At 37.4% G+C, this 27,816-nt stretch overlaps 2 protein-coding genes across 3 annotated transcripts in view; both read left to right on the forward strand.

Moving 5' to 3' along the window:
• Positions 1–1,310: 1,310 nt before the first annotated feature.
• si:dkey-96n2.3 (uracil nucleotide/cysteinyl leukotriene receptor) lies at positions 1,311–5,067 on the forward strand. 2 transcript variants are annotated; one of them, XM_051883040.1, is made up of 2 exons: positions 1,311–2,542; positions 2,950–5,067. In XM_051883040.1, exon 2 carries the CDS (start codon positions 2,977–2,979, stop codon positions 3,916–3,918), a length of 942 nt encoding a protein of 313 aa, XP_051739000.1. In that variant the 5' UTR covers positions 1,311–2,542; positions 2,950–2,976; the 3' UTR covers positions 3,919–5,067. The 2 variants fall into 2 exon arrangements, with proteins under 2 accessions (XP_051739000.1, XP_051738999.1); XM_051883039.1 differs by having other exon boundaries at positions 1,315–2,542; positions 2,947–5,065.
• Positions 5,068–6,539: 1,472 nt separating this feature from the next.
• nphp3 (nephronophthisis 3) overlaps positions 6,540–27,816 on the forward strand; it is a 42,806-nt gene continuing 21,529 nt past the window's right edge. Inside the window, exons 1-18 of the mRNA XM_051883043.1 lie at positions 6,540–7,432; positions 7,946–8,327; positions 13,036–13,161; positions 13,381–13,531; positions 15,056–15,208; positions 15,284–15,417; positions 15,500–15,660; positions 15,738–15,915; positions 21,177–21,251; positions 21,569–21,724; positions 23,775–23,878; positions 23,971–24,085; positions 24,814–24,957; positions 25,317–25,414; positions 25,519–25,621; positions 25,702–25,784; positions 27,279–27,417; positions 27,514–27,678. Coding sequence (XP_051739003.1) covers positions 8,004–8,327; positions 13,036–13,161; positions 13,381–13,531; positions 15,056–15,208; positions 15,284–15,417; positions 15,500–15,660; positions 15,738–15,915; positions 21,177–21,251; positions 21,569–21,724; positions 23,775–23,878; positions 23,971–24,085; positions 24,814–24,957; positions 25,317–25,414; positions 25,519–25,621; positions 25,702–25,784; positions 27,279–27,417; positions 27,514–27,678 — 2,409 coding nt within the window. The 5' untranslated portion in view covers positions 6,540–7,432; positions 7,946–8,003. The remainder of the gene's footprint in view (positions 7,433–7,945; positions 8,328–13,035; positions 13,162–13,380; positions 13,532–15,055; positions 15,209–15,283; positions 15,418–15,499; positions 15,661–15,737; positions 15,916–21,176; positions 21,252–21,568; positions 21,725–23,774; positions 23,879–23,970; positions 24,086–24,813; positions 24,958–25,316; positions 25,415–25,518; positions 25,622–25,701; positions 25,785–27,278; positions 27,418–27,513; positions 27,679–27,816) is intronic.

The following is a 27,816-nucleotide window of genomic DNA, read 5'->3' on the forward strand; positions in this document are numbered from 1 at the left end:
AAATAATGCGCGACTCATAGAGTTTAAACTTGTTGGACTCAAATAAGAAATGCAGTCAGTGCTTAACTCAAGGAGTTCAGTAAAGTTGCCAATATATTCACAGATTCGACCTTCCCGGATAACTCGTGAGCTAAACGCTGTTAAAACACAAATGCAGCTATTTCCAATCATAGTAACCTAGACAACGAGCTACAACAACCCAATTTTCCTCAAACGTGCTTTATAATATATAAATTGGTCTCTATGAGCAGGCGGCGGAGAGACACGTATAAGGGACCGTCTGAAAAGTGCAAAACCCTTTTGCTCATTTTATATTATGAAAAATACAAATACTCAATAACTTCACTGTAACACACTGTACTGTCACCAAATTCAGTTAACACATTACTGTTCTCCTGCTGGTTATAGGTACTACAACACTACAACATTTAGTTTGGCAAGTAGCACATAAAGGCCTTTACACAAATGATGTTGGTAGCTTACATACAACAGCTATTGCATGATAATTGCTTACTGAATATGATGACATTACAATTTATTTAATATTTTTACTAATAGTGAAGTTATTGATTTTGTTTCATAATAATCATAAAAGTTATACTCCATAAGTTATGCTCCAAGTGCTCCAGTACAACCAGCAGGAGAGCAGTGACGTATGAACTAAATTTGGTGACAGTACAGTGTGTTACAGTGAAGTTATTGAGTATTTTTCATAATATAAAACTCACCCAGTTCAGCAAAAGGGTTTTGGGTATTGCACTTTTCAGACGGTCCCTTCAGGCTTCTCTCTCTGCCGCCTGCTCATAGAGACCAATTTATTATAAAGCACATATGAGGAAAATTTGGTTGTTGTAGCTCGTTGTCTAGGTTACTATGATTGGTAATAGCTGCATTTGTGTATTAACAACGTTTAGCTCACGAGTTATTGATCCGGGAAGTTCGAATCTGTGAATATATTGGCAACATTACTGAACTCCTTGAGTCAAGCACTGACCGCATTTCTTTATATTTGAGTCCAACAAGTTCAAACTCTATGAGTCGCGCATTATTTGTGTGCATTATTAACATGGAGCTGACTGTAACACTACTGCCAGCCAGCCAGCGGGACATTAAAGAGGAAGTGTTTCTCCGAGCTCACAGCAGGGGAACGATAATATCTTTGCGAGGGAACGCAAATATAGGGTAGGGTGACGTGACCACCCGTCCTGCTTTGCGTTGTACCGCACAGCATTTTCACCCCTTGTCCCCTGGGCCGCATTAATTCACGGGCTTACCTGGGCTTAAGCCCAGGGCCCCGGGCTGAGAGAGGGCCCCGGTGATGCCGGGGGAAAAAATATAAACGCATTTTATTATGACTGTTCCTTTAACATCGCTTTGCTTTGAATACATGTGCGGGTGTTTCAAGTCTTGCACGTGAAAGTGCGCCAAGACGCGCCGCGTCTAGCAGCAAAAACTAACTGTAGGGTATCGCACACCATACGTGTCGCTTTCAGTTCAAAACAGCAGCCCAAAACCGTTAAATTTAAACCAAACATGCAAAAGTTCGCTTCAAGAATGAAGAAAAAGAGAGAAAAAAAAAAAGTGGCGTTGATGAGTTTGCCCTACTTTAGGGGCTCCGTAGCTGTCTGACTCGCGAACGGGAGCATGGTTTGTGTAACATTAGCAACACATTATTAGCTGTTTGATAATGTGGTCAAGCAAAAGGCTAATCATATTAATTACCGTTACGTGTCTGGCGTTGTAAAAAGCGATACCATTGTGCAGCGTTTACCTCGGTAAGTTGAGTAAAATTTGACAGAGTGGATCTCTTGAGCTCGTGCGAGTGAGTGGAGGCGGGGCTAATTAACATATTAATAGATCCGCTTATAATAAATGAGGCAAGGGTGTAGAGTTACATTCTAGCTATTTTAAGGCATGATTTTTTTTTTTTTTTTTTTTTTTTTTTTTCACAGGAATAAATGTTTAAATGTGTCATTTTGGTGAGTTTTAAGGGAAAAATTATTGACTTATATTAAAATATTGGTAAAATCCCCATTCTTCCATTTGTGCTAATTTATAGTTCCAATTACTTTACTGCTATACCAAAATGTTTAGTAGTATCTACAGAGTACATACTCTTGTCCAAACTTATTTGGTAAATATTTCATAAATATCCAGCTTTCTTACAAAATCTTTTATAACCTAATAATGCGTAGTCTAAGTGGATTTACACACAAATAAATTTAACTTTACTGTAAATTTGAACTATGCCAGGTTTGTCTTATGAAGTGCAAGTTATGAAGTTGTAATCATCACATAGAGCAGGTAAAGAGACCAGTAGAGGGTGATGTGTATTAATGGGGATTTTGTAGAAGGGCTGATGCTGCATCAGACGACTTCACGTGTCTGTGCATGTCATTTTTGTGTGATGCCTCCTACGTGAAGTCATGACAAAATGAGGAAACAGATATGAGCACAGACAGCATTCAGCTGTGTTGGTTAATAGCCAAACAAGGCGTTAATCATTATGTGCTGTCTGCTGGGGAAGTCTCCAAACCTTCTTGTAAGTACATCATTGGTGACATTTAATATTTTGTCTTTTAATTTTTATTTTTTGTATTGATTTTAGCATTTACCTTAGTGAATATTGGTTGACTTGAAATTCAGTGTTATTTCCAATATGTATGTATACACATACACACACCTTTATTACTTAAAAATGCCTTGAAATATTGTTCTCTCTTGCTATTTATGCTGTTTTAAATAATAATAATGCATATTATCGTAGATAAGTTATATATATATAATATAAATAGATGCTTTAAAAGAAATATGTTAGAAATATGAAAGAGATGTTTTAAAAACAATTTACACACATTGTATCACTTTCTGCAGTTCTTGAGAAAATTATATTGCTAAAACCTGACTGTCTGATACATTTTCTGACTATTGCTGTTCTCCAAACAGCAGATCAGTCTCAAAGTATAGACCTGCAAGATGTCGAATCACTCTGTGGAGGGGATTTACCTCAGCTCTCACATGGAGAACATCCTGTTCTCAGCCTTCTACATTGTCATCTTCATCCTCTCGGTCCCGAGCAACGCCTTGGCACTTTGGGTGTTCTGCCACAACACCAACAACACCCCTTCCAAAGTGTTTCTGAAGCACCTGGCTATAGCGGACATGTCTTACGTCTTGGTGCTCCCCATGCGAGTGATCTACCACATGTCAGACGGTCACTGGCCTCTTGGTGAAGGGGCTTGTCGCGTGGTGGGTTTTCTGTTCTTTGTCAACCTCTACTGCAGTGTGTACTTTATAACCTGCATCAGTGTAGACCGTCTGTTGGCTTGCGTCTTACCACACAAAGCTCATAATCTGAGAAAGGCCAAGTATGCCAAAGTGGTCTGTGCGATCCTGTGGGTCATGGTGACCATTTCCATGGTGCCTGTCCTGTTCTCTAAAACACAAGCGACTAGACAATGGCAGAATGTCACAGTGTGCGAACAGCTGTACATAGAGAAGTCCTCTAATCCCACCGGCGCTGTGGTGTCCACTGCAATTGCATTCATGATACCTCTGGTCACCCTGAGTGTTTCGTACATTCTCATATTTTTCAAAGTCAAACAAATGACTTTTCAAGAAAGAATGCCTGCTCAGCACAAGGCAATGAGAATGATCGTACTTACAGTGGTTAACTTCTTGATTGCATTTGTGCCCTATCATATCCACCGATTTTTCTTTATCATGCAGCATGATGACATGTCAAGGTCAGAATCCGAAAGACAAATGCTGCATTTGGGAAATCGAATCACTTCAGCTTTAACATGCATGAGTGGCGTGCTGGATCCTGTCATGTACTTCTTTCTGGCTAGAAATTACCAAGCGACCCTGCTGCAGCTCTGTGGTAGAAACGCCAGCGATGAGCAATCCACCGCGTGATCAGATGAGAAAGCCCACGGTATCTTGTCAGCTGTTAACTACCAGGCATAATAAAGCTCGGTATCTGTAAAACAAATTTTTAAAATTAAAATAGTAGAAGTGGAAAAAGTATGGCTGATAATAATTAATGATCATGACATTCAGAACCATTCACATTAATTCAGAAACTCAATCACGATGTGCAGTATGAGTCATCAAGTGTGAAACTACCATTTCCAGAATGCAAGATGACAATATCTCATATGACATATACATATGACAATGACATGGTTATCTTTGTTTATTTAACTTTTTTCAAACATTTTTCATGTATCAATATTTAATTTATCATATATCATTTTTGTATAGGCCCTATAGCTACTTTTAGATGTTCAGATCTGAATAAAATGTTTTCAAAATCTCATCTTTTAATGTCTTTGCAAACACATTTTAAAAACCATTGTTGCAGTGTTTGTTTCTTTGAGGTTGTTATTATTAGTATTATTTCATTTGAATTTAAAAAATTTATTTTAATTGCATTACATGGTTGATTGTTCCATGTATATTTTGACCATTTCATTTCCAGTTTTGAAAAGAATAGCAGGAAATTAAAAGATGGCTTTTTTCTGGGTTTGTTTAAAAAATTACAGCTCAGTATTAAGCGCCACTTTCATCTGATTGGTTAAAATGTCTTACATGACATCATGAAGAGTTGGCACATCACTGCCAATGTGTTTACGCTTTAATAAAACATTGTCACAAAATATTTGTAAACCACAAACAAAAAGAGGTTATTTCTTTATTCCTATGATTAAAACGTACACTAACATTAATGTTTTTGTTTGGTTGTTTAAAATGCAGGTCACAAAGTCATAAAATTAAACTTAGCCTACCTGAATTGTGCATATTGTGCTAAATAGTATACTATTTAGTATACATATATTTAGTATATTTATACATATATATTTAGTATATTATATATATACATAAATATTTAGTATACATATATGTTAGATTTGAATAAGTGTGTCCCAAAGCATGGCATGTTGAAAAGAGCATGCAAAAAGTCCCCGGATGGTCTACATTTACCGGTAGATTTTTGAAGTGTGGATTCGTGTACACTGACTAATACTGCCTACATCCCATTGCGCTTTGGAGGAGGATTCAGTTTAGAACTACAAACACGAATAAAAAGTAAAACTACAAACATGGCGATGTGCATGAAAGACTCCATTTATTTTAACCAATAAAAAAGTGATTGCAACTATCAGACACGACTTTATCCTTATTTTGATAGTCAATTTAAGGCGGTTTTTATGGTTATTTTAATGGCAAATATCGAGAGCGCATCAATGTAATACTTGAGCATAAATCTCTCAGCACCACTTAACGCTGGGTTCTTTGGGAAGCAAGGTTATCTTTCCCTATAAAACACACTTCTTTGGTGACATTGTTGATTTCGTGGTCTAAAAACAAAGTGATAAATTCTTCTCAAGCAAGTCTTGTGCAGGGCTGCCGATGACTTCTGTAAAGCCGAACAAAGCGTGTTGATGGGTGTGCTCTTGCTCTCTCGCTCTGATTGATGTGTGCGCGCTCTTCTGGAAGAAGTGCCCGTACAAGGAATTCCGCCTTTTATTACGTAATACAGGGCCATACTCGAAAAACACTGTCTGAATTTTGTGAGAAATCTGTAGAATATTTTTGGCACAGAAATACCTCATTATACATCCAACTCGTTTTTTTTTTTAAACTTTGGCTATGTTTAGCATGAGAATCCAACTCTTTAACAGTGTAAATAAGTCAGAATGCATGAAATAGCATTAGACACCCCCCCTTTAAGTAAGGTTTATATAAATGGGTTTGAGTGACTAATCAAAATGTAACATGATAAACAGTACGTTCTACATAGTATGAGTGTGTGCAGTATGAATGTAATTTGAAAGTACTACATTTGGCCTGTTGTCATTATCGTGTGACCTACAGCGTCAGTTAAGTTGCTTCACTGCCATTCACAAATCCTCTCCCATGATGACCTCATGGGATAGTAAAGTGTCCGTTGTATGCACACTTCAGAATCTCGCTGGAAGTAGTAGGTCATCCGGGTACATTTTGCCTGCTCTTTTATAAGTACTGTAAATTCGGACATACTTATTTTATCACATACTGTTTTTCACCAACTATATAGTAGGAAAGTATGCGATTTCGGATGCAGCCCTTGTTCACTCTTCTGATACACTTAACTTTTATTTCATCCATTAGACTTATAAATAACAACAAAAAAAAAAAGCAACATTTTTGATGCATTATGAATGTTTATTTATTCAAAGATATGATTTAAAGGGTTAGTTCACCCAAAAATGAAATTTCTGTCGTAATTACTCACCCTCATGTCGTTCCACACCCGTAAGACCTTCATTCATCTTTGGAACACAAATTAAGATATTTTTAAGGTTTTTTTTTTAATCTCCCACAGAAAGCAATGTAATTAATTAAATTACGTCCAGTGCTTCCAGGTTCTACGTCAGAACACGTGAGCAGCACGACGCATGCGTATGCTGCTGACGCAGGAGCCAGCCAATAGAATCTGGAAGCGCTGGATGTAAACAGCATAGCTGAAAGACAGGGGGGAGAAGATATTATTGAATAAAGTCGTTATTTTTGTTTTCTTTTTGCTCACAAAAAGTATTCCCGTCACTTCATAACATTAAGTTTGAACCACTGCAGTCACGTTGACTGTTGCTTTTTATGGGAGATATAAAAAAAAATAAATAAAAAAACCTCTTGGATTTCATCAAAAATATCTTAATTGGTGTTCTGAAGATGAACACAAAGATGAAGAGGTCTTACGGGTGTGGTGGAACGACATGAGGGTGAGTAATTAATGACAGAATTTTCATTTTTGGGTGAACTAACCCTTTAAACTTATTATTGTGCTTTTCTTTTCTTTTTTTTCTGTGTATAATTCCATACTTTGATGTACGCAAATTTATGATATTTATGTTTTTTTATTTTTGTCATTATGATTGTTCATTGTAAGAGATACAACTATGCTTCATTTCCCTGATCTTGTATGTATGTATAAGTTCTGCCAAAAAAAAAAAAAAAAAAAACCTCTTCTGGTACACACTCAAAATTATGTAGTTTTTCTTCACAAAAAGAGTACATATTTTTAGGGCGTAGTATAAGTAAGTACGAGAATTACTCACGAAACACTTCAGGTTCGCTTTTTGGTCACACTGTGTACCCGTAGAAGAAGGCGTGCCTAGTAACGCGGTTGTCAGGAAGACAGTGGGGCTAAAACGTGTGCATCTGTATGATTTGTTTACCTTTTGCCTAATATGCCAGCAGAGTTTATTAACACGTTATTTGTCGACATATATTTCGGGTCTTAAGATCGTTATCAGTTTGTCCAGTTTCATCGTCCTGGATCTCCTTCATCCTCTCGGTTGGGTGGAGTATTTTTCTTCACTCTGTTGCGATTCGTCCCGCCTGTCCTCTCCAGGATGACCAAAGGGTTCAAGACTGCAGTTTTAAGGTGATGTTTAAGCTTTATTTTTCTTTTAAATATACAGTTATAAAAATATGCAGTTAATAAAAGTCTAGCATGTGTTTGCTGTTGTTGACAGTGTAAAGAAAAAGTAGTAAACTGCGTGTTAACCTTTTGGGATATTTACACCGTAAGATATTGTCTGTTTGCATAACTTCGTCACAACGTCTCATAAATGTTTCCATCTTATTATAATCTCATGTTTAAGTGATTTAGGTACTTGCTGGAAAATATTTCCATTACGTTAACTTGCTGAATGAACTATGGGCTGTCTAATGGAATTTTGCTATAACAACAAAACGAGTTTTAAAAATGAATGCACAGTGCCTTAACCACAAACCAAACGATGTTTGATGTAATATGATAGATGATATCTCCTCAGATTAAGCAAAACAAGACCTGTCAGCCCTGCTGCTCTACTGTTTTGATATAACATTTTGAAATTATACTTAAATTTAACGATTAAATGTGTCAGCACTGATTGTTTCCTTTTTCCAACAGAACCATTAGTGTACATTCTGGAAGAGTGATCTAGCTGACAGGCGTCTCATCAGTTGCTATGGGTACAGCATCCTCTCTGGTGAGCCCCGGTGAGGTGATTGAGGATGCGTACGGTGGTGAGGGAGGAGAGGCATGTGAGATACCGGTGGAGGTAAAGCCAAAAGCACGTCTGCTGCGGAGCTCCTTCCGCCGCGGGCCTCGTGTCATCGGTGCCAGCTTCAAATCCACCGGATCGGTGGAACTGGAGTATGCGGCAGAGTATGAGCGCCTCAGGAAAGACTACGAGATCTTCAGGGTCAGTAAGAACAATGAGATCGCCTCCATGCAGAAGAAAGAAGCCAAGCTGGATGAGGAGAACAAGAGGCTGCGTGCTGAGCTACAGGTTTGAGAGAGAATAAGATAATCTGACCTTTTTATGTGGGTCAATGACAAATAAAAGTAGTGTCAAAGAAATAAAGAAAATTATTTAAAAGTCTAGTTTAAAACACATTCCAAATTCTTAGACAAGTACTGTTTCTATTAGTTTTTTTAATCATTTACTGTTTCTGTTCATCTTTTACATGGCTTTGCAAAACTTTCATACTGTACCATCTTCAAGAAAAGTTTGTTTAATGGCTCTAAAAATGTAATTATCGAGTAAAAAGTAATAACATTTCCCTTACACTATGCATGTAAGTGTATGTTTGTGTTTGAGTAAAATGAACATTTTTGTTTTATCCTATAAACTAGTGACATTTAAAGTAAAAACATTGTCTAAGTAAAGCATTTATTTGTAAAAAATGACAACTGATCAGACTAACAAAAAAGATGCCATGTTTTCAGACATCGAATAATGCAAAGAAAACACGTTAATATTCATTAATTTTCAAACTCAGAAGAGTTAAAAAATCAATATTTGGTGCACTTAGGTTTTATTAACTATTGACCTAGTCTACAGCATACACCTTCCCTGTCCAAATACCCACACTTTGCACTTTACCACTTGCCTACTTGCATGACGTATTTCCTGTATTTGGCCCAAGTGTTCAGGTAGGTATGCAGACTGCAAGTGTGTATAGATCTTTTTATTACCCAATGGGACGCACTTAGTCTTGCAAAAAATGCAAGAGCTTTTTTTTATTATTATTTTCAATACTTTGCATTTTAAAATAAACTTCTAAATGTCTGTTCAGTAGTTGCTATGTAACTAACAGAAGACGCAATTTTAAAATTGGGATGCTTCTAATTAAGTGAAATACACATAGCCTACTCATTTTTGCAGTTTATCAAACATGTTATGTTTTACTACCAAGTTATATGTAATATCTAATTAATTTAACTTGCAGTGGAATGTTTTCATCCACATCACGGGGCATGTGAATTCTCGAACATAACGCATGATGGGATATGCTTAGTTTTGAATACCACTTCGAAGCGGTGTGGGTTTAATGTGCATTAAGGGCACTGCACTTTGGCATTTTTAAGGCATGGGACAGTCTTGCGCAATTACTTCCTGTCATGTGCACGTGCTCTCAAGTGGCCAAGACCGCAAGTGTGAGTAGAGTATTTTATTGTGGGTACTTGAATGTTGAGCAAGCATCTTATTAGCTGCAGGATCAGCAGAGGCCTGGAGCATGGTCTTTCAAAAAATGCAAGTTTACAGAGCTTTTTTATTTTCAGTACTTTGCATTTTAAAATAAACTTCTAAATGTCTGTACAGTAGTCGCTATGTATCTAACAGAAGACACAATTTTAAAATTGGGATGCTTCTAATTAAGTGATAAAAAGCAGTTGCAAATGTTGTACAGAATACATATACCCTACCCATTTTTGCACCAATAAAATGTGCAACACTTTATGTTTTACTACCAAATTCTATGTAATATCTAATTAATTTAACTTACAGTGGAATGTTTTTCTCGACATCTCTTGATTTCTGGGCACGTGAGCTCTCGAACATAACGCATGATGGGATACGCTTAGCCTTGGATACCGCTCAGATAGTGTGGGTTTAGTGTGCATTAAGGGCACTGCACTTTGGGATTTTTAAGACATGGGACAGTCTTGCGCACTTACTTCCTGTCACGTGCACGAGCTCTCAAGTGGCCAAGATCTCAAGTGTGGGTATTTGGACAGGACGGATGTGTTCAGAGTTGCCAAGTCCGCTTATAATACGTGAATTTGAGCTGCTTCTTCTTTTTTTTCCGTAAAAAAAAAAAAAAACGGTTGCGGCTTGCGTTTTTTTTTTTTTTGTGTGTGGGTGGTGGGGTATTTTTAAAAATATAGTTGGTTGTTAGGAAAATTTGACAAGCAACTTAGTTTCTTTACATTTATGGTTGCTGTTTTCTCTAATAAATTGATTGACACTGTCTGCTCACAGCTAATAGCCAGTCAAGTGTTACCCTGACATCCTGGCCAAATTTGCCCATTGGTCTCTGTCCATCATGGCCTCCTAATCATCCCCATACACTGATTGGCTTCATCACTCTGTCTCCTCTCCACCAATAAGCTGGTGTGTGGTGGGCGTTCTGGCGCAATATGGCTGCCGTTGCATCATCCAGGTGGATGCTGCACATTGGCAGTGGTTGAGGAGATTCCCCCTTCCATATGTAAAGCGCTTTGAGTACCCAGAAAAGCTCTATATAAGCTTCTCATTGGAGAAAAACCACGTTCAACGTGCAGGCATGTGACGTTGTAAATGCAAGCAATGATAGTTAGTAGATATAAATAGACGTATGTACATTTTCATAAACAATGTGTCCAACAGAGATGTACAGAGATGGAGAGGAAACATGGGAGATGATTGATGGAGCAGGGAGGAGAGGGACCATTTAATTTTTTTTTTATATTTTATAATGTATTACTCATTAAAGGCTATGATAAAAAACAAGTATACTAATACTTACAGTAACACATACATATGGTTTGAATTCATTTTATTTCATATAAAAAATTAAAATTTTGTGGCCATAGTGCTTTTCAGGGTTTGCAGTGTGTGTGTGTGTGTGTGTGTGTGTGTGTGTGTGTGTGTGTGTGTTCACTACGCACTGGTCCTAATGTGTGTGCACATGAACTTGGATGGGTTAAACGCAGAGGAAAAAATCCAAGTATTGGATACCATATTTGGCCTTCACGTCACTTTTTCTCCTTTTCCATCTCCAAACCTATTCTGCTCACAGGTGATCGGATGATATGCGTACCCTCCAGCTTTGTTGCAATTTGATGATTTTTGTAAAATAACTTTTGTTTTTGCTTTTCAAACTGAGTGGTTTCAGTTTAATATGTTGCAGGCTCATTTATTGATAATAAATAATTGATGATAAATAATATTGATGATAATAAATATTATAATAATAATATTGGGTGTGTTTTGGGCTTGTTTTTGAAGCTGCTGTTGCTTATTTGTCTTGCGAGAGTTGGCAACACTGACTGTGTTCCAAATTATTATGCATGTGACATATCAGTAGGATTTTAGTACAATAAACTTTCAGATTTTAGTTTTTCAAAGAAAGTGGGGTTTTTTTTTGTAATTTTTTTTTTTTTTCAGATAACATATCAATCTCAGACAGAATTAATAGTTTGCCAGGTCTTCTTAGCTAAATAGAAAACCTACTTAAAGAGGTTGTTCCACATTATTAAGCATGTCACAGTTCTCGTGAAATATGGGGAGGAAGAAAGATCTTTCTGAAGATAAAAAGCATGAAATGTCTTGCAAAAGACATGACATGACATGAAAATTGAATAGAGATTATCGAATTGATTTAGAGCACAGAAGAACTTGGTCAGATAAAGGCTTATTTAGGAAAGTTTCTGTCAAGCAAATCAATGGTATTAAAAAGGGCAGCTATAAAAAAAGCCACTGTTGAGCAGCAAACAGGTATTTGAAGTTGCTGGTGTCTCTGGAGTCTCAAGAACCTCTAAATGCTGTGCTGCAATGGATGGTCCAGATGGATGGATTTCTGGATGGTTGGTGAATGGCCACCCTTATTCCAACAAGACTGTGATGTCAGCAAGGAGCTGGTGGGTTATGATTTGTGCTGGAACATTGGGAAGCGAGATTGGAGATCCCTTTAGGGTCTCTGAGGGTGTCAAAATGAGTTCTACAAGATATGTGGAGTTTATAACTGACCATTTTCTGCTATGGTATAAAAAGAAGGATAATGCCTTCTGAAATAAAAGGATTTTCATGCAGTACAACGCACTATCCCATGCTGAAAAAATCACCACAGCAATAAATCTGTTTGAAAATGTATTTCTACACCCACTGTAAACCCACAGCAGCTTCAAATACAGTTTGCTGCTCAAGTGTTTTTTTTTTTTTTTTTTATAGCTGCCCTTTTAATGCAATTAATTTGTTTGACAGAAACTTCCCTTAATAAACCTTTATCTGACAGAGTTCTTCTATGCTCAAAATCACTCACAAATCTTTTGACATTTCAACAATCTCTATTCAGATTTTGCAAAATATTCATTGTTTTCATGTCTTTTGCAAGACATTTCACCATTTCATGCTTTTTATTTTCAGACAGATCTTTCTTCCTCCCCATATTTCATGAGAACTGTGACATGCTTAATAATGTGGAACAACCTCTTTAAGGTTTTCCATTTATCTAAGAAGACCTGGAAGACAGCTTAAACCTGTCTGAGATTTATACCAGTTATCTAAAAAGATATGAGAAACAAAACAAACACTTTCTTTGAAAAACTAAAATCTGAATGTTTTATTGTACTGAAATCCTGGTGTCACTTGCATAATAATTTGAAACAGTGTATATCACAAGACATGACATTTTATAACCTGAACTAACCTCATATTCTTCCTAAAAAGGCCAAATTATCTGAAATTATTGACCTTGACACAGTTATGAGGACCCTTTCTTTGATTTTCTTTCAGGTTTTATTATTTTGAATGCATATTTCTGCATGTTGGTTGCACCACATGACTTTTCAAAAGTTTTTCAAATAAGCAGTGAAGCAGTTTAGTTGTTTTTTCTAATGAATAAGTACAATAGATTATGGCAAAATCACACTCCCCCCCCCCCCCCCCCAAGACTTTAATTCTTTTAATAATGTATTTTCCCTTCATTTTGATATCATTTTCTGGTTGGCAGGCTCTTCAGAAGACTTACCAGAAGATTCTTAGAGAGAAGGAAAGTGCCCTGGAGGCAAAGTATCAAGCCATGGAGAGAGCTGCCACCTTTGAGCATGACCGAGACAAGGTCAAACGTCAGTTTAAGGTGTGAATCTTATTCTCTTCTCTCTCACACAGGAACTGACTTAATCAAAATTCTTACCTTGCACAATTCTAAATCTTCCCTAGCTCCCTGTACCACCTTTTGTTTTAGGCCTATCTCTTTAGCCTGTAGCTATTCTAGTTTCAGTCGAACTGTCAGTGCATTCTTTACCTCACCTATGTGCTTCCTTCATCTCTATTTCTGCCCTGAATCACCTGGCAGATATTTCGGGAAACTAAAGAAAAGGAAATTCAGGATTTGCTGCGGGCAAAACGAGATCTGGAGTCAAAATTTCAACAGCTGCAGGCTCAAGGCATTCAAATTTATGATCCAGCAGACTCAGATTCAGATGACAACCACACCACTGTCACCAGTAAGAATGTAACAAATACGTTTCAAAAGGAAACTAGATTTTTACACCTTCTGAAGGAAATGATCTGCATGTCCAGATGCATAATGTTGATTTCTCACACTGACTTGTTTTTCTTTGAAAGAGGAACTAGCTCTCAGGTTCTCTGTCTTATTTGTCTAGTTTTAAATCCATATTTGTGTAAGATTGTGTTTGCTGTGTTGTAGTGCAATACCAATATACTGACCAGACCATAACAGTGTAATTAGTAATTTTGAGGAAATAAAGATACATAAATAGTGCATTCCCCCAGTCCATAACATACACATTTGATCAAAAATACAGAAAAAACAGTAATATTGTGAAATATAACCACAATTTAAAACAATGGTTTTCTATTTTAATATATATTAAAATATAATTTATTTCTGTGATGCAAAGCTGAATTTTCAGCATAATTTCTCCAGTCTTCAGTGTCACATGATCCTTCAGAAATTATTCTAATATGCTAATTTGATCATCAATTATCAATGTTGGAAACAGTTGTGCTGCTTATTATTTTTTATAACCTGTGATACTTTTTTCAGGATTCTTTGATGAATAAAAATTTAAAGAACAGCATTTACTTAAAATAGAAATCTTTTGTATCCGTATACACTACCTGTCAAAATTTTGGGGTCAGTAATTTTTTTCCTTTTTTTTTGAAAGAAATTAATACTTTTATTCAGCAAGGATGTGTGAAATTAATAAAAAGTTATATTGTTAGAAAAGATTTCTATTTTGAATAAATGCTGTTCTTTTTAACTTTTTATTATCAATGAATCCTGTAAAAAGTATTACAGGTTCCCAAAAAATATTAAGCAGCACAACTGTTTCCAACATTGACAATAATTGAGTATCAAATCAGTATATTAGAATGATTTCTGAAGGATCATGTGACACTGAAATAAATAACACATAACAATTGCTGCAGTAACATTTTTTATTTTACATATTTACTAAATTAGAATTAATTGAATGCGAAAAAGAAATTTCATGTTATGACCAAACAAAATGTTTATATTTATGTTTGTATATGATATATTTTATATAAATATTATACATTTATATAAATTTCCCAAAATTTCCAATTAATTCCAATAAATTCTCGTAAATTCCCGTAAATTCCCATAAATTCCTGTTAAGTTTCCAAATTGGAATATTTCCAAAATTCCCCAGGTTAAGTTCCCATGGAAAATGTCCGGAAATTTACCAGAAACTTTCCGCCCCTTTGCAACCCTAGTGACCATAGCTGTATGTATGTATCTATCTATTACTTTATCTGTTCTTTATTAAATGTATTTATCTAGTTGACAGTCAATTGAAATTATTGTTATGATTATTTTGAATTGTATTTACTCTTGAGTTTGCCATGAATATAGCCTTTGATGCTGATATAGCCATCCATCCATCCATCTATCCTTAGATTGAAGCTTTATTGTGAATCCTAGGTTTTAAAAAGACAGAACTATCCAAACTTTTTATACCAGTGCTATGCTCTGTGTGCAGCCGCAGGAACTCAGTGTGAGTACTGGAGTGGTGGTGTGTTGGGCAGCGAACCGTCTATGGGCAGTATGATGCAGTTACAGCAGACACACAGAGGTCCAGAGTTTGCTCACAGTCTCATCGATGTGGAAGGGCCTTTTGCCAATGTCAGCAGAGGTGAGTTTTTGCCTGTGTTTGTGTGTGTGTAGGTGTACTTGTGTATGCATTGATGTTTGTGCTTGTGTGTATTAGATGATTGGGATGCAGCCGTGGCAAGTCTGCTGCAGGTTTCTCCTCACGTCTCTCAGGCTCTGTGGAGTAACACAGTCCGCTGCTACCTCATATACACACAGGAGACCAAAGCAGAGCTGCATACCTTTATACAGGTACACATGCTCAGATAACACCTCTTAAATATACTCATTCTCACGTTCTAGCTCTCTAAATCTATTTGTCTCTCTCTTTCAGACTCATTCTTTGAAGCTGCAGAGGTTTTGTGAGGGTTTAGGTCATTTCTGCCTGAACGTGTCATTTCCTGAAGAGAAGGCAGCTCTATATGCTGCTGAACGCAGGCAGGAGATTGAGAGGAGCTCTGTGTGTGTGCTGCTACTCAAGTCCTCAGTGTCCAGGTGACACCTTATCTTTCTCACACTTTTTATCATATTATCGTTGACATGAATCTCATGTATTTGTTTTGCTGTTTTAGTTGTGTTGTAGAGGATGTGGAGGAGGCATTTGTGAAGACACCAGACTCTCGTCCTCTCTTGCTGTATTTACGTACGGGTGACAGAAAAGGAGAAAAGGAAGAAGTGTCCACCCTCAGTCCAGCCACCAGAGACCTGCTGGAGAGGATTAACAAAGCTGACAAAAGTGCCAAACTCAAGGTAGAGTCAAATAATTCATACGGGTTTAAAAGTTCTAATTAAAAGTTCTAGAAGCGGCCGCAGACACCAGAGTACAGTACGTCACATCTCAGACATTCTAAGACCTGACAAGAACAGATTCAACATGTTCAGTCAGCAAAAACGAGAGCCGACCAATTAGGGCTGTGAATTGCCAAGAATCTCGCGATACGATACGCATCACGATACAGGGGTTGCGATACGATATATTGTGATATATTGCGATACTGTAAGAAAGGCGATATATTGCGATATTTCTTGTTTTTTTAGAAAGAGGATCTAATTTTAGAAAAAACGGTCATAAAGAACACACCACCATATGCATAAAACCTGAAAACAGCTTTATTTTATTTAATCAATACAGAATCATTTGCATTTATATCACTAATCACTATTTTGTGCAAAGGGAAAATAGTAAAGTGACTGCAGGATTCTTTAGGTGCATGTTTTAAAGGTTCACAGTATAGCAGTTTTTAATTTCTAAACTATTTAACAACTAATGCATAGTTCATTTCATGAATGTCTGTTTGTTTTATATTTAATACTGTAGCTGCTTGCTTTAAAGCAGTCTATTGTATAAAGTGCTAATTAAATAAACGTGCCTTCACTGAAGTGCTGAACAGAGCTGGTGCAAACATCCACATCGCTATGATCAGATGCTTTCTTTCTGCTGTCACCGCTGTCATTTTTCTTGTGTGTTTATTTTGTTACTGAGAGGAAAACGTGCAGTACATATTACATATTATATCGAACGCCTCTCTCAGCAGCGCGGATGGCGTCGGGATATTAAGTGAGCTCTCAGATTCAATGCGTTTCCCGAGTTTTGGATGATAACATGGCCTATTTTGCAAACAACTGACTCTTGTCGATCTCCTTAGTGGGTTTTTTTTTTATAGTTGAAGCCAAAATGAGTCAACACTTCAGCTCTGTATACCGCGGGAGTGGAATAATTCTATCGTCTTGTGAGCTGGGTTTGCTAATGCTAACGCTAGCTATGCACCTTGCGTTTCTACGCGTCAGTTTACGTTCTGAGATAACGCTGACATCTAGCGGTTGGGTATTATACATACTATTAAAAAACTGCCAGCGCTGGTTGCCAGAATAATTCTGTAGAAATAAATGTAAAAATGTAAACATATTTACAAAACAACCTGTAAGTTTTGCAGTTCAAAACTTTACAAACTGGTAAATTCAGCAGCCCTTTCCTGCTGAATTAGCAAGGGAACACTGCTATTAAAATCTTTTTTGTATCTAACATATACTGACAACCACCATAATATCACTGGTGGTAAAGATAAAGCTGCACTATGCTTTTTCACAAGCTAAGGGAAATAGTAAGGTCACACTTTAGATTAGGGTCCAATTCTCATGATTAACTAACTATTAGCTATGACTTTTGCCTCAATAAGCTCCTAATTATTCCTTATTAATAATGCCACTTTTACAAGATGTAAAATAAGTCTCTGAAGTCCCCGGAATGTGTATGTGAAGTTTTAGCTCAAAATACCCCTCAGATAATTTTTCATAGCATGTTAAATTTGTCACTTTTTGAGGGTGAGCAAAAACGCTCTGTTTTTGTGTGTGTCCCTTTAAATGCAAATGAGCTGCTGCTCTCAAGAAGAGGGCGGAGTTTCAAGAGCTCATGCAGCACTGATTACCTCATGCAGACTTACTTAAAATGTCAGAAACTGTTCAGCCTTTTATCTTAAAGTCATTGGTTAGCATATTCTGTCATGATAATCTATAAATCGCACGTGTGGGAACTGTTGTAAGATGCCTACAGAGCCAGAGAATATATGCTGCATGAAGATAGAGCAGATATAGTTTAGTTTAATTATGGTTATAACTTATGTTGTCATCTTGCTTTTATGACACCCCTTTGTTGCGTGTTCTCGGGGGCAGGGTTTATGTAAATTGTAGTGATGTCACCAACCCAAGAAGAAGCTTCACTGGGAATTTAAAATTGATGTCCAGAGATATTGGAACACGTCTAATACAATTTAAAAATCTTACACAGATTCTATTGGACACCCAGAAGGCTGTTTAGTGCGGGTTTTAAGGATAATCCTGAATGTTAAAGAGAGGAGGGCAACCTATTTCATGTTTTATGGTGTAAGAAAAAATGATGAGGACGTTGAAGATCTTGATGAAGAAGTTTATTGCAGCGTAGCAGTGACAAAGTACATGTAGCACCTTGGGTTCATCGGCGTCAGAATGAACCCAGAACATCCAAATCTCAAGCCTTTTATCCTGTTTACAGTTTACCACTCTTCATGTAAATGTCATTTCTCATGTTTTACCAGCTGTGGTCTGTATGTTAATTTAGCTGCGACACACCCCATTGTCTGAGACAATGGGACACCCCATCCAATAGGGCAGAATTATCAAAGAGAGTCTTCTAAAATTTGGCAATATGAAATACAAAAATTTTCTTGGTTTTGGGTGAGAAGACATTCAAGGACCATCACAGCCAGTGGGAGTGTCCTAAAGTGATTATTAAGTTATCTGCAATTTCACGTTTAAACATAATGATAAGGAAGATACATACATACAGCTGTTATAAAGTTTACATCCAAAATTAAACCAGAATAGGCAATAGCTAAGTGTCCAACATGCATTTTACCAAAATCTGGTCTTTTTCTTTAAGGCCTTTTCTTTCCTTTGCATCGGTAATAATAGCAAATTGTTTAGTTTAGTTAAGTATTGTCCATTTTCTCAGTGTGGACATCCTTTATGTGTGCGTTCAGCATTCAATAATACATTTTCTGCATTCAAGTATGCATATATTTGTCTCATTCTAGTGTCATGTGCAGTGAGTCTGTGTCTTTGTGCATTTCTTAGTGTGGGTATGTCCTTTGCCCACTTGTTTTCCACCTTGGTGGAAAGACTGCTGTCCATAATCTCCAAAAATTGTTTGATCTCTTTGTGTTTTTCATATCCATCTTTTCAATTTGGAAATCAGGTCCTTCTAGATGAATTATTCCATTCTATGCATTTTTTTGGTTCCATCCATCCTGTGGTGTGTCACAGCGTTTCTAGATCTTTTTAGGCCTGTAGTTCTGGATCTTTGCTGGTCCGGAAATTTCTGCATTTCCCGTTATAGTGATCACTCTGAAGAAGTCCTGGCTGATTGGGCTGATTCTTTAAGAAGTCCTTTTTCTTAAGGAAGTCCCCTGGCTTCACTAGTTCTGCTGGCCTTCTTGTCCTTCATATGACCGGATCATATTTCTCCATACAGTTACATATTTCACACAGACTTCTTCATGCTTATATCTGAAACAAGAACAAAAAGAAGAGGTTGCCCCCTCTTTTCCCCACAAGAATCTTCTCACATTCAGAAATCTTTTAGGCCTGGAGTTCTGGATCTTGCAGGTCTGGAAATCTCTGGGTTTCTAGGTCATGGATCACTGTTCTTTTTCTTGAGAAAATTTCCTGGCTCCACTGGTTCAGCTGGCCTTCTAGTCCTTTAAACGACCAGATCATCTTTCTCCAGGAGGTTACCCATTCCAGACAAACATTTCAATGCTTATATCTGAAACAAGAATCAAAAAGAAGAGGTTGCCCCTCCCCCCTTCCCACACAAGAATCTTTTCACATTTAAAACATCAAAGTCACAGAAGTTTAATCACAGAATATCAGACATCAATAATATCTTAAAAATTCATTCATTAAAATTAATGCTATTAAATCATTTCTCATAAATTACAACTACATATCAATGCCAATAAACCATTTTTCAAAAATCGTAAAGAATCACCCCCCTTTTGATAGTAAACATTTTTTCTAAAATGTGCTACTATACAAAAATTCTCTAATGCACATCAGCATCTGCTTGTGACTGAGATACAGTCATGTCGTTCATGCAGTGATGTGTCTGGCAAGGTGTGAATGGTTTCTTCCTTATTTCCTTTCAACATTGCTAACTGGGTTTCTAAATTTCCTATTTTCTTAAGCAAATCACGATAGCTCATCTTTCTCTCGTGTGAAAAGTAACACTGTCTTGCCTTGTGTCCTGTCTTTCCACATGCAAAACAAACAACTTCCTGATCTTTCCTTTTCTCCAAACAGTACCTTGCAATGTGACCATGCTTTCTACATATATGACAGACAAAGCTTTGATGTGGTCTCTCATTGTCTTGACAATGTCTATCGATGTGACCAGCTTTTTCACATGCATAGCAAAGAATAACACCTTCTGAATTTACTCTCGCAAATCTCCTTGTTCTGTGATGGAAATCATCAGATAATCTAGAACATTCTCTTCTGCCAAAGGCAGCAACTGGATGTCTAGATTTGGCAGCTTTCATTTGACTATTTGCATTAGCATTATTGTTGTAAAACTGTGTCATTTTAGCAATAATGTCATTATACTCAGAGAGAGGTGTCACAAACATTGACACAGCAGAACGAGTGAGTGGGTCACATTTGTTAATCAAGGCAGACTTGAAACGGACATCATTCTTAGTAATATCAGAATTGCCACTGAAAGTTTTAAATGTCTCCAATAATCATTCTGAAAACGCTGCTGGATGCTCCACTTTCCTCATGTGCATCTCAGATATTTTATCCCAATTAACTGACATCACGCCTAAGACCTCAAGTAGTGCCTGTTTCCTCTCTGACTGATTAGCAGTTCTGTCCTTTACTTCAAGTACTTGATTGTTTATACCACATTTGTCTGCAAATAAGAAAATTAAAAAAATACAAATAATAAAAAAAAGTGAAATCATAATCAACAACCCCTTTTAATAGTTAGTAAGGTAGTTGTTAAGTTTAGGTATTGGGTAGGATTAAGGAATGTAAAAAAAAAAAAAAAAAAAATGTGACGTGTAGCCAAGTATGGTGTTACATACTCTGCATTTTCACCCATCCAAGTGCACACACACACACACACACACACACACACACACACACACCCAGAGCAGTGGGCAGCCATTTTTGCTGTGGCAACTGGGAAGTGATTGGGGGTTAGGTGCCTTGCTCAAGGGCACCTCAGTTGTAGGTAATGAAAGTGGAAGTGGCTGTTCATTCACTCCCCCATCTACATTTCCTGCTGGTACAGAGACTCAAACCCGCAATGTAGAATATGGTTGTGCAGGATAAGGCATTAATGTGTGCTTTATAAGCACTAATAAACAGCCAATATCCTAGTAACATGCATGCTAATAAGCAACATAATTTTAGGTGTGCAGTTCACTTTCTTTGTTTTTGATTAATTATTCTTTGCTTCTTATTTTCTGCAGGTAGTGGATCATGCAGGGTCTGTAGAGGAAGGAGCTGATCTTATCTTCTCTCATCTTGAGAGAATTATCAAACAGGTGCACACACACAGGAACTCACAAATGTGTTGTGGTTAATAGCAAGTTTCTACTTACTGTTCTCACATTAAGTGGTCATGCATATTAAATATGTCAACTAAAAACTTAATATAAATATTATAAAATACTACGTAACATAGATGTTAAACTTAGAGCCTTTTTTTTCCAGCAGGTTGGGTTGCTTATTTGTATCAGCTTATCAGTGTCTGCTATGGTTCACTGTTTGAGGTTCTAAAAGAGGAACATGTCTTCCTAGTGAGAAAGTGTAATTTTCAACAGAAAGATAGATTTCTACAAGATTCTCCCTCTGTCTTTAGGAGTTGTTGGGACTGGAGGTAGAGGAGAGTGGAACAGAGGAGGAGAGGGAAGAGGAAGACTCTGGTGATGTGCTGTGGGATCTTCATGATGAGCAGGAGCAGATCGAGGCGTTCCAGCAGGCCTGCAGCGCTGCTGCCAGATTCAGCTTCCAGAAGGCATGACTGCTCTGTTATAATTTCCTCTATTGATCATTATTGACTGACATGCATCCTCATAATATAATTTAATATAATATAATTTAGGCAATATTGTGATTAAATTCTACCTCAAGGAAACACAATACTTTGATCAAATTTATGCGATTAAGCTCATAAATCATATTACCTTAATCATATTAAAATATGTGGCATATGTTGATTTTAATCACAATAAACAGGCATGCAAACACTCTAATCATATTGATTCCATTCTGACCAAAGTGTGCATGTGTTTGTGACTTACACGGATGACGTTGTGTCATGCACAGATTCGTAAACATGGAGGTAAAGAAGACTGTCACTATCATGTCTTGTTCTGTTTAGTTTCATTGTCATGTTCCGTTTAGTTTTTTTGTCATGGTTTTCCCTGTCACTGAGTTCTAGTTCGTAGTTTGTTTCCATGCTTTCTGATTAGTTCTCATCTGTTCTGTTTCTTTGATTACCATCCTCTGTGTATTTAAACCCTTAGTTCCCTCAGTTCATTGTGTGGTGTTGTTAATGGTAAATGTGTTGTTCCAGTTCGCTGTGTTTTTTAAAGTGTCTCATTCATTCTGTGTCATGCATCATTTTCGGATTTATACCACATGCTACCAGTGACAGAACACCAAACCCTTAAAATGAGTAAAAGAAAAGGAAAGAAGAAATATTGATATACCTGCAGTCCGCCTGGTTCTCCTCGAGCAGGGAGATCGCTCCCTCGAGGATCACACGAGGGACTTCTTAGATCTGGTGTGCCATTATCCCGACCGCTCACTATGCGTCTTCTTCAAGACCCCATACACTGTTTGCCTTGCTGATGAGGACAATGCCAGCCCCACTTTGGAGCCAGAGCCCACCTGCTGGTTTAGCCCAGTCCCAAGTCATCTTCAATGCCGCTGGTTCAGCCGTGATGCAAGTCGTCTTCATCGCCATTGGCTCTGCCCAGCTCCAAGTCGTCTTCGTCGTCATTAGCTCTACCCAGCTCCAAGTCACCTTTGTCGGCATTGGGTCTTCCTAGCTCCAAGTCGCTTTCATCGACATTGACTTTTCCCAGCTTCAAGTCGCCTTCGTTGACATTGGTTCTGTCCAGCTTTAATTCTCCTTTGTCAAGGATGGTCCCGCCCAGCCTCCCTCTTCCTCCTCTGCCTAAGCCAACCAGTTCCTCTGCCTCGCCTCCACTGTCTTCCTTCAGCCCCACGGCTCCTCCAGTGGTTCTACCCTGCTGCTTGGATCCACCTTGGGCTTCTCAACTGTTAGCCTCACCTTTGTTTGAGGATCCTTCAGCTCCACCTTGAGCCTATGAGCCAAGAACTCCCCTTTGGCCCTCCAACCCTCGGCACCACCGTGGTGTGTTATCCCTCAGGCTCCGTTTTTGCCTTCCGTGTCACCCTGGGTCTACGTCTCCTCGGTTCCGCCTGGGTCTCCACTCATTACGGCTTTACCTCTGTTGATCAGGCTCCTGATTCAATCTTGACTCCTCCCTCCATCGGCTCCACTATGGACCTTCGTCCTGGCTCACATTTTTGGGCTGCTGAAGAAACTGAGTTCAGGTTGACAACGTTGCACAACATGAATATAACGCAGTTTACTGATGGTAACATCGTAATGGAGTCATTTTAGGCACCAAAAAAATCCAATACATCTATAGAAATGTGTTTTGTATTTAATGTAAGTATGTTATAACAGTGGCCACTAACACACCTACTGTATGTGAGTTCATTATTTGTGCTGTGCATTGGGCTATGTAAATAATGGTAGTAAAAACAACCACAATTCTTAGCGAATAATCAGAATAATAAAAATTGCATGTAAACGGGAGTGAAGAGGTTTGCTCCTGTCATGTAAACATCTTACTGCGTCCTTACTCTGATTAACGGAAATAATCACATTATTGGTCTATATGTAAACATAGTTATTGATGAATCATTTTAACTGAGTAGGCCCACAAGAAATCTGAGAATAAATCTGTGGGATTCTGTGGAAATGTGTAAATTCAATGAGTTGAATGCTGTATTGGTTCTTTTCACAGTATGTCGACCGACTCAATGACATGGTAGCCGCCCCACCGCCCACCCCACCACTGCTGGTGTCTGGTGCACCTGGATCAGGCAAATCTCTTTTGCTGGCTAAATGGTAATTTCATTTTAATTCTAAATATTAGGTATTATTGCACAATAATTATGTACGTCAATTATCACACAATAAACAATGTCATGTCTATACAGGATAGAGTTACAGCAGAAAAACTCTCCCAATACCCTCATCCTTTATCACTTCACGGGATGTCCGCTTTCTACCAGCACAGATCCTGTGCTCATCATTAAACGTCTCACAGTGAAGGTGAGATACAGACACACACACACACACGCACACACACACACGCTCTTGCTCTCTCTCTCTCTACAACAGTGACAGTTTCTCTTTCAATTAGATTTACAACTTCAGGTTTTACTATAAAGCGGCTATCCAGTATGTTCATGACCTTGACAGACCGAACAGAAGAAATTAACCTAAGAGGATTTCCACGTCAAAGAAGATGGAGCGTCAGAGCTCGCCTACCTATTACATATTCGCCATGGACCAATGGTAGTTTAAATTTGTTTACCAGCCGGAGCAAACTTTCCTGCTATTTTCACTTTGGCCAGCTGTTTTGGTCTTGAAACGAACACCAAATAAACTTTGATTTCACAGTCTACACATTACTTCAGAAGTTGAAAGGTAAACTTCTGTAGAATCACCAGGTGTGAATATTTAGCTGAATTTTTCTTCAGAATCTGATAATGTGGATGAAATTTGATAGATGGGAAGATGTAATTAACCACAAGGTCCATCCAGTCATGTGTGGAATTCAGAAGAATGACCAGAAGATCAGATTAAGCTTACCTGTAGCCCTTAAAAGTTTAATCAGATTTTTTTGGTGGTGGTGGTTTAGTCACTTGTAAAGGGTTTGGTTTCAGCGTGGAGATAAGTGTTACATAAAGCGTTTTATAGGCACACAATTCAAGCAAAGTTAACTGAACCTAAAACTTTCCTCTGAACCAATTGTTTTCTCTCAATCATCCCTGTAGCTGCTTCAGCATTTCTGGTCTATCTCCGGCCTCTCTATGGACCCTTCTAAGATCCTCGAGGAGTTCCCACGCTGGCTAGAGAGGCTTTCCGCACGTCACCATGGCAACATTATAATTATCATTGACTCCATTGACCAGATACAGGTAACGCTTCCTCAAAAAAACCTTCCTCATTGAGCTGTGGTGTTTGTCTGTGCTCATGTTTAGACATCTCTGCTGCTAAAGAAACACAACTAAACTCCCACATGAGTTCTTGGTAATTGATTTGACATTTTGTCACTTATTGCATCTATCTTTAGCATTCAAAATGATATATTTTGTTTGTAGTGTTTTATTTTTAATTTATTTAGACAAAATAGTGTTTTTTCAAAATGTTTGTTAGCCATTTATCAGTTGTTGACCATAGCACAGAAATAATTATCAGTATATCGTTATCAGCCCAAATTGTAATATCTAATAATGTTCTTCAGCATGATTCAGTTTGTTATTTTTGTATTTCCCAGAATGCCGAGCGGCACATGAAGTGGCTGATTGATCCTCTTCCTGCTAATGTGAGAGTTCTGGTGTCAGTTAATGTGGAGACCTGCCCACAGGCATGGAGGTTTGTGATGCACAAACACATAATAACAAATTTGATTTCAGATATTATCATGTATACAATAAAATACACGGGTAGACAATAACCAAACATACTAAACTATTTAGATTGTGGCCCACACTGCACCTGGACCCACTCAATCCTAGAGAGGTGAAGAGTGTCATCAGTACAGAGTGTGTGAACACCAACCTCAAACTCACCAAAGATCAGGTAAACATCAGTGTCAGTCTGTGTTCATCTGTGTTTATGTATGTGGAGTTTGAGTGTCTATCTGTATTGCTATCAAACAGGAAAAAAAGTTGGAGAGACACTGCCGTTCAGCTGCAACATGCAATGCACTCTATATCTCTCTACTGGCCAGACTCATTACACAGTAAGTAGATGTATGAGTGAGTGGATTGTGTGGGTTTGTATAGTGTTTGTGAATCTCTGTCTACATAAAATATATTTCTTGTTTCCTGTTTGTATTTATGGCTCTGTGTTTGTGCAGTTCTCTTTGCATGTCTATATATAAATCAGTGTATAGTGAAGTTTAAATAATGGTCTATAGGGCAACTGTAATGGTATGTAGACAACTGTTATGGGTGTTTTTCAATGGTCAATATTTATACAGCAAATAATTTAATTTTGTTTCATTTTCAATATATATTTTTTTAATGTATAATATTTACAAAGATATATATATATATATGGGTCATTGACGAATAAGGTTTTTAAAAGTGTAAAAAAACATAATGGAGATATAATTAATTTTGAGGTTTTATTAAGTGTTAACAATGAGATTATGTGGTTTTTATAATCAATTAACACTGCTTTTGTTAATTTTACAATATGGACAAAATTTGTCACCAAAAAAAGTCATTCAGTTTAACCAAAATTTCGGTTTTACTGAATTACACTTTTGGTTATACCGAATGACGATATTTTCAAACAATGCTAACAGGCTGATATCTAGTTAGCTTGCTAGCTAGCTAGCAAAAGGACAATCAAACATTTTATATTTAGTACAAGTTTTTAAAATATTACAACATTTTCCATGTTTTATAGCGGTTGTTCCGAATGACCTGATGTTTCGGGACATGCGTATGAGCAAGTGAAAACATGAATTTTTCAAATAGTTAAAAGAGAGTTAGTTACTTTGCTTCATGATCATGTGGTCCTTTGCAGGTGTCTGAATGATGTCACATCCTGTCACATCATACTGACCGCATGACTTGATCCAAAATGGTCCTCTTATATTGGTTACTCCGAATGACATCAATGAAATTCATTTTTCTGGATATTCTTTCTCATAACAAAGCAACAACTTCTACACATAATTTTAATACCATTTTGCACTATGTTGATATATGATGTTATACAATCATGCCAGAATAAAAAATATATACATTTATTACATTTTTATATATTTTAATCACAAATGAAATGGCTGTATTGGCCTTTGGACGGTAAAACCGAATGAACTTTTGACAAATATCTTTATAAATACCTTTATATGTAGTAAAATATAACTAAAACCTTTTGGATTCAATAAGAGATATCATATCTTTGTTTTTTATTGTTATTAAGGCATTTGGACAAAAAAAAAATGCCCGTCACGTCATTGACCCATATATAAAATAAAATGATAAAAATCAAAATGATAAAAACAAATATTGGAGAACAGGAAATTTGCATTATCCAATGACAAGGCTATCGGTAGATTTTGAAACGGACACACTTCTGTTAAGTGACAAGGTAGGCATGATTTTAGTTTACAGTAATCTTCAAATAGCCAAATTCCACTCTAATTAATCAGTCTCTCACTAATACACACTTTGTCTCAGTGTATGATAAAAAAAATAACGATTTAAATTTAATCTGTCAGCTCCAGATCCTCCTGGACGTTGGACAGGACTCTACAACAGTGTGCGCTGTGTCAAGATACAGTATCACTATACAGACTGGGCCTGAAGTTGTCGCTAGACTCACTCAGCACAGATCAGGAAAAACACATCATGAAAGAGGTGACCAGTCCATCTTGAAGCAGAGAATCACTCAGAAACCACTTCAGTGCATAATTTACTGTGTACTATTATTAATTTGTATTTCTCCTCATGCAGTTATTATGCCTGGTATGTGCCAGTCACAATGGCATCAGCGAATCAGAGGCTTTGGAGCTGTTCCCAGACCTCAGTTTTCCCGCTCTCACCTCACTGCTCTACAATCTGGAGAGACTTCTCATTGTTACTTACGCCTGTGGCCTCATTCGCTTTCAGCACCCACAGGTGTGTATGTCTGTGACTCTGACCTAACTGTACTTGTTTTAGCTATATTTGGCAAAACAGCATTTAAGGTTTCTGTGGGTGAAACTAAATATGGTACTGTGATATTTCTTGGGTAAAGATCTGACTTTCACATCTCAT

This window comes from Ctenopharyngodon idella, chromosome 23 (genome assembly GCF_019924925.1).
Source record: "Ctenopharyngodon idella isolate HZGC_01 chromosome 23, HZGC01, whole genome shotgun sequence".
NCBI classification, from domain to species: domain Eukaryota; kingdom Metazoa; phylum Chordata; class Actinopteri; order Cypriniformes; family Xenocyprididae; genus Ctenopharyngodon; species Ctenopharyngodon idella.

What these genes read in the sequence shown, in the direction of transcription:
- si:dkey-96n2.3 (XM_051883040.1), top strand. Translation starts at nt 2,977, where the DNA reads ATGTCGAATCACTCTGTGGAGGGGATTTACCTCAGCTCTCACATGGAG.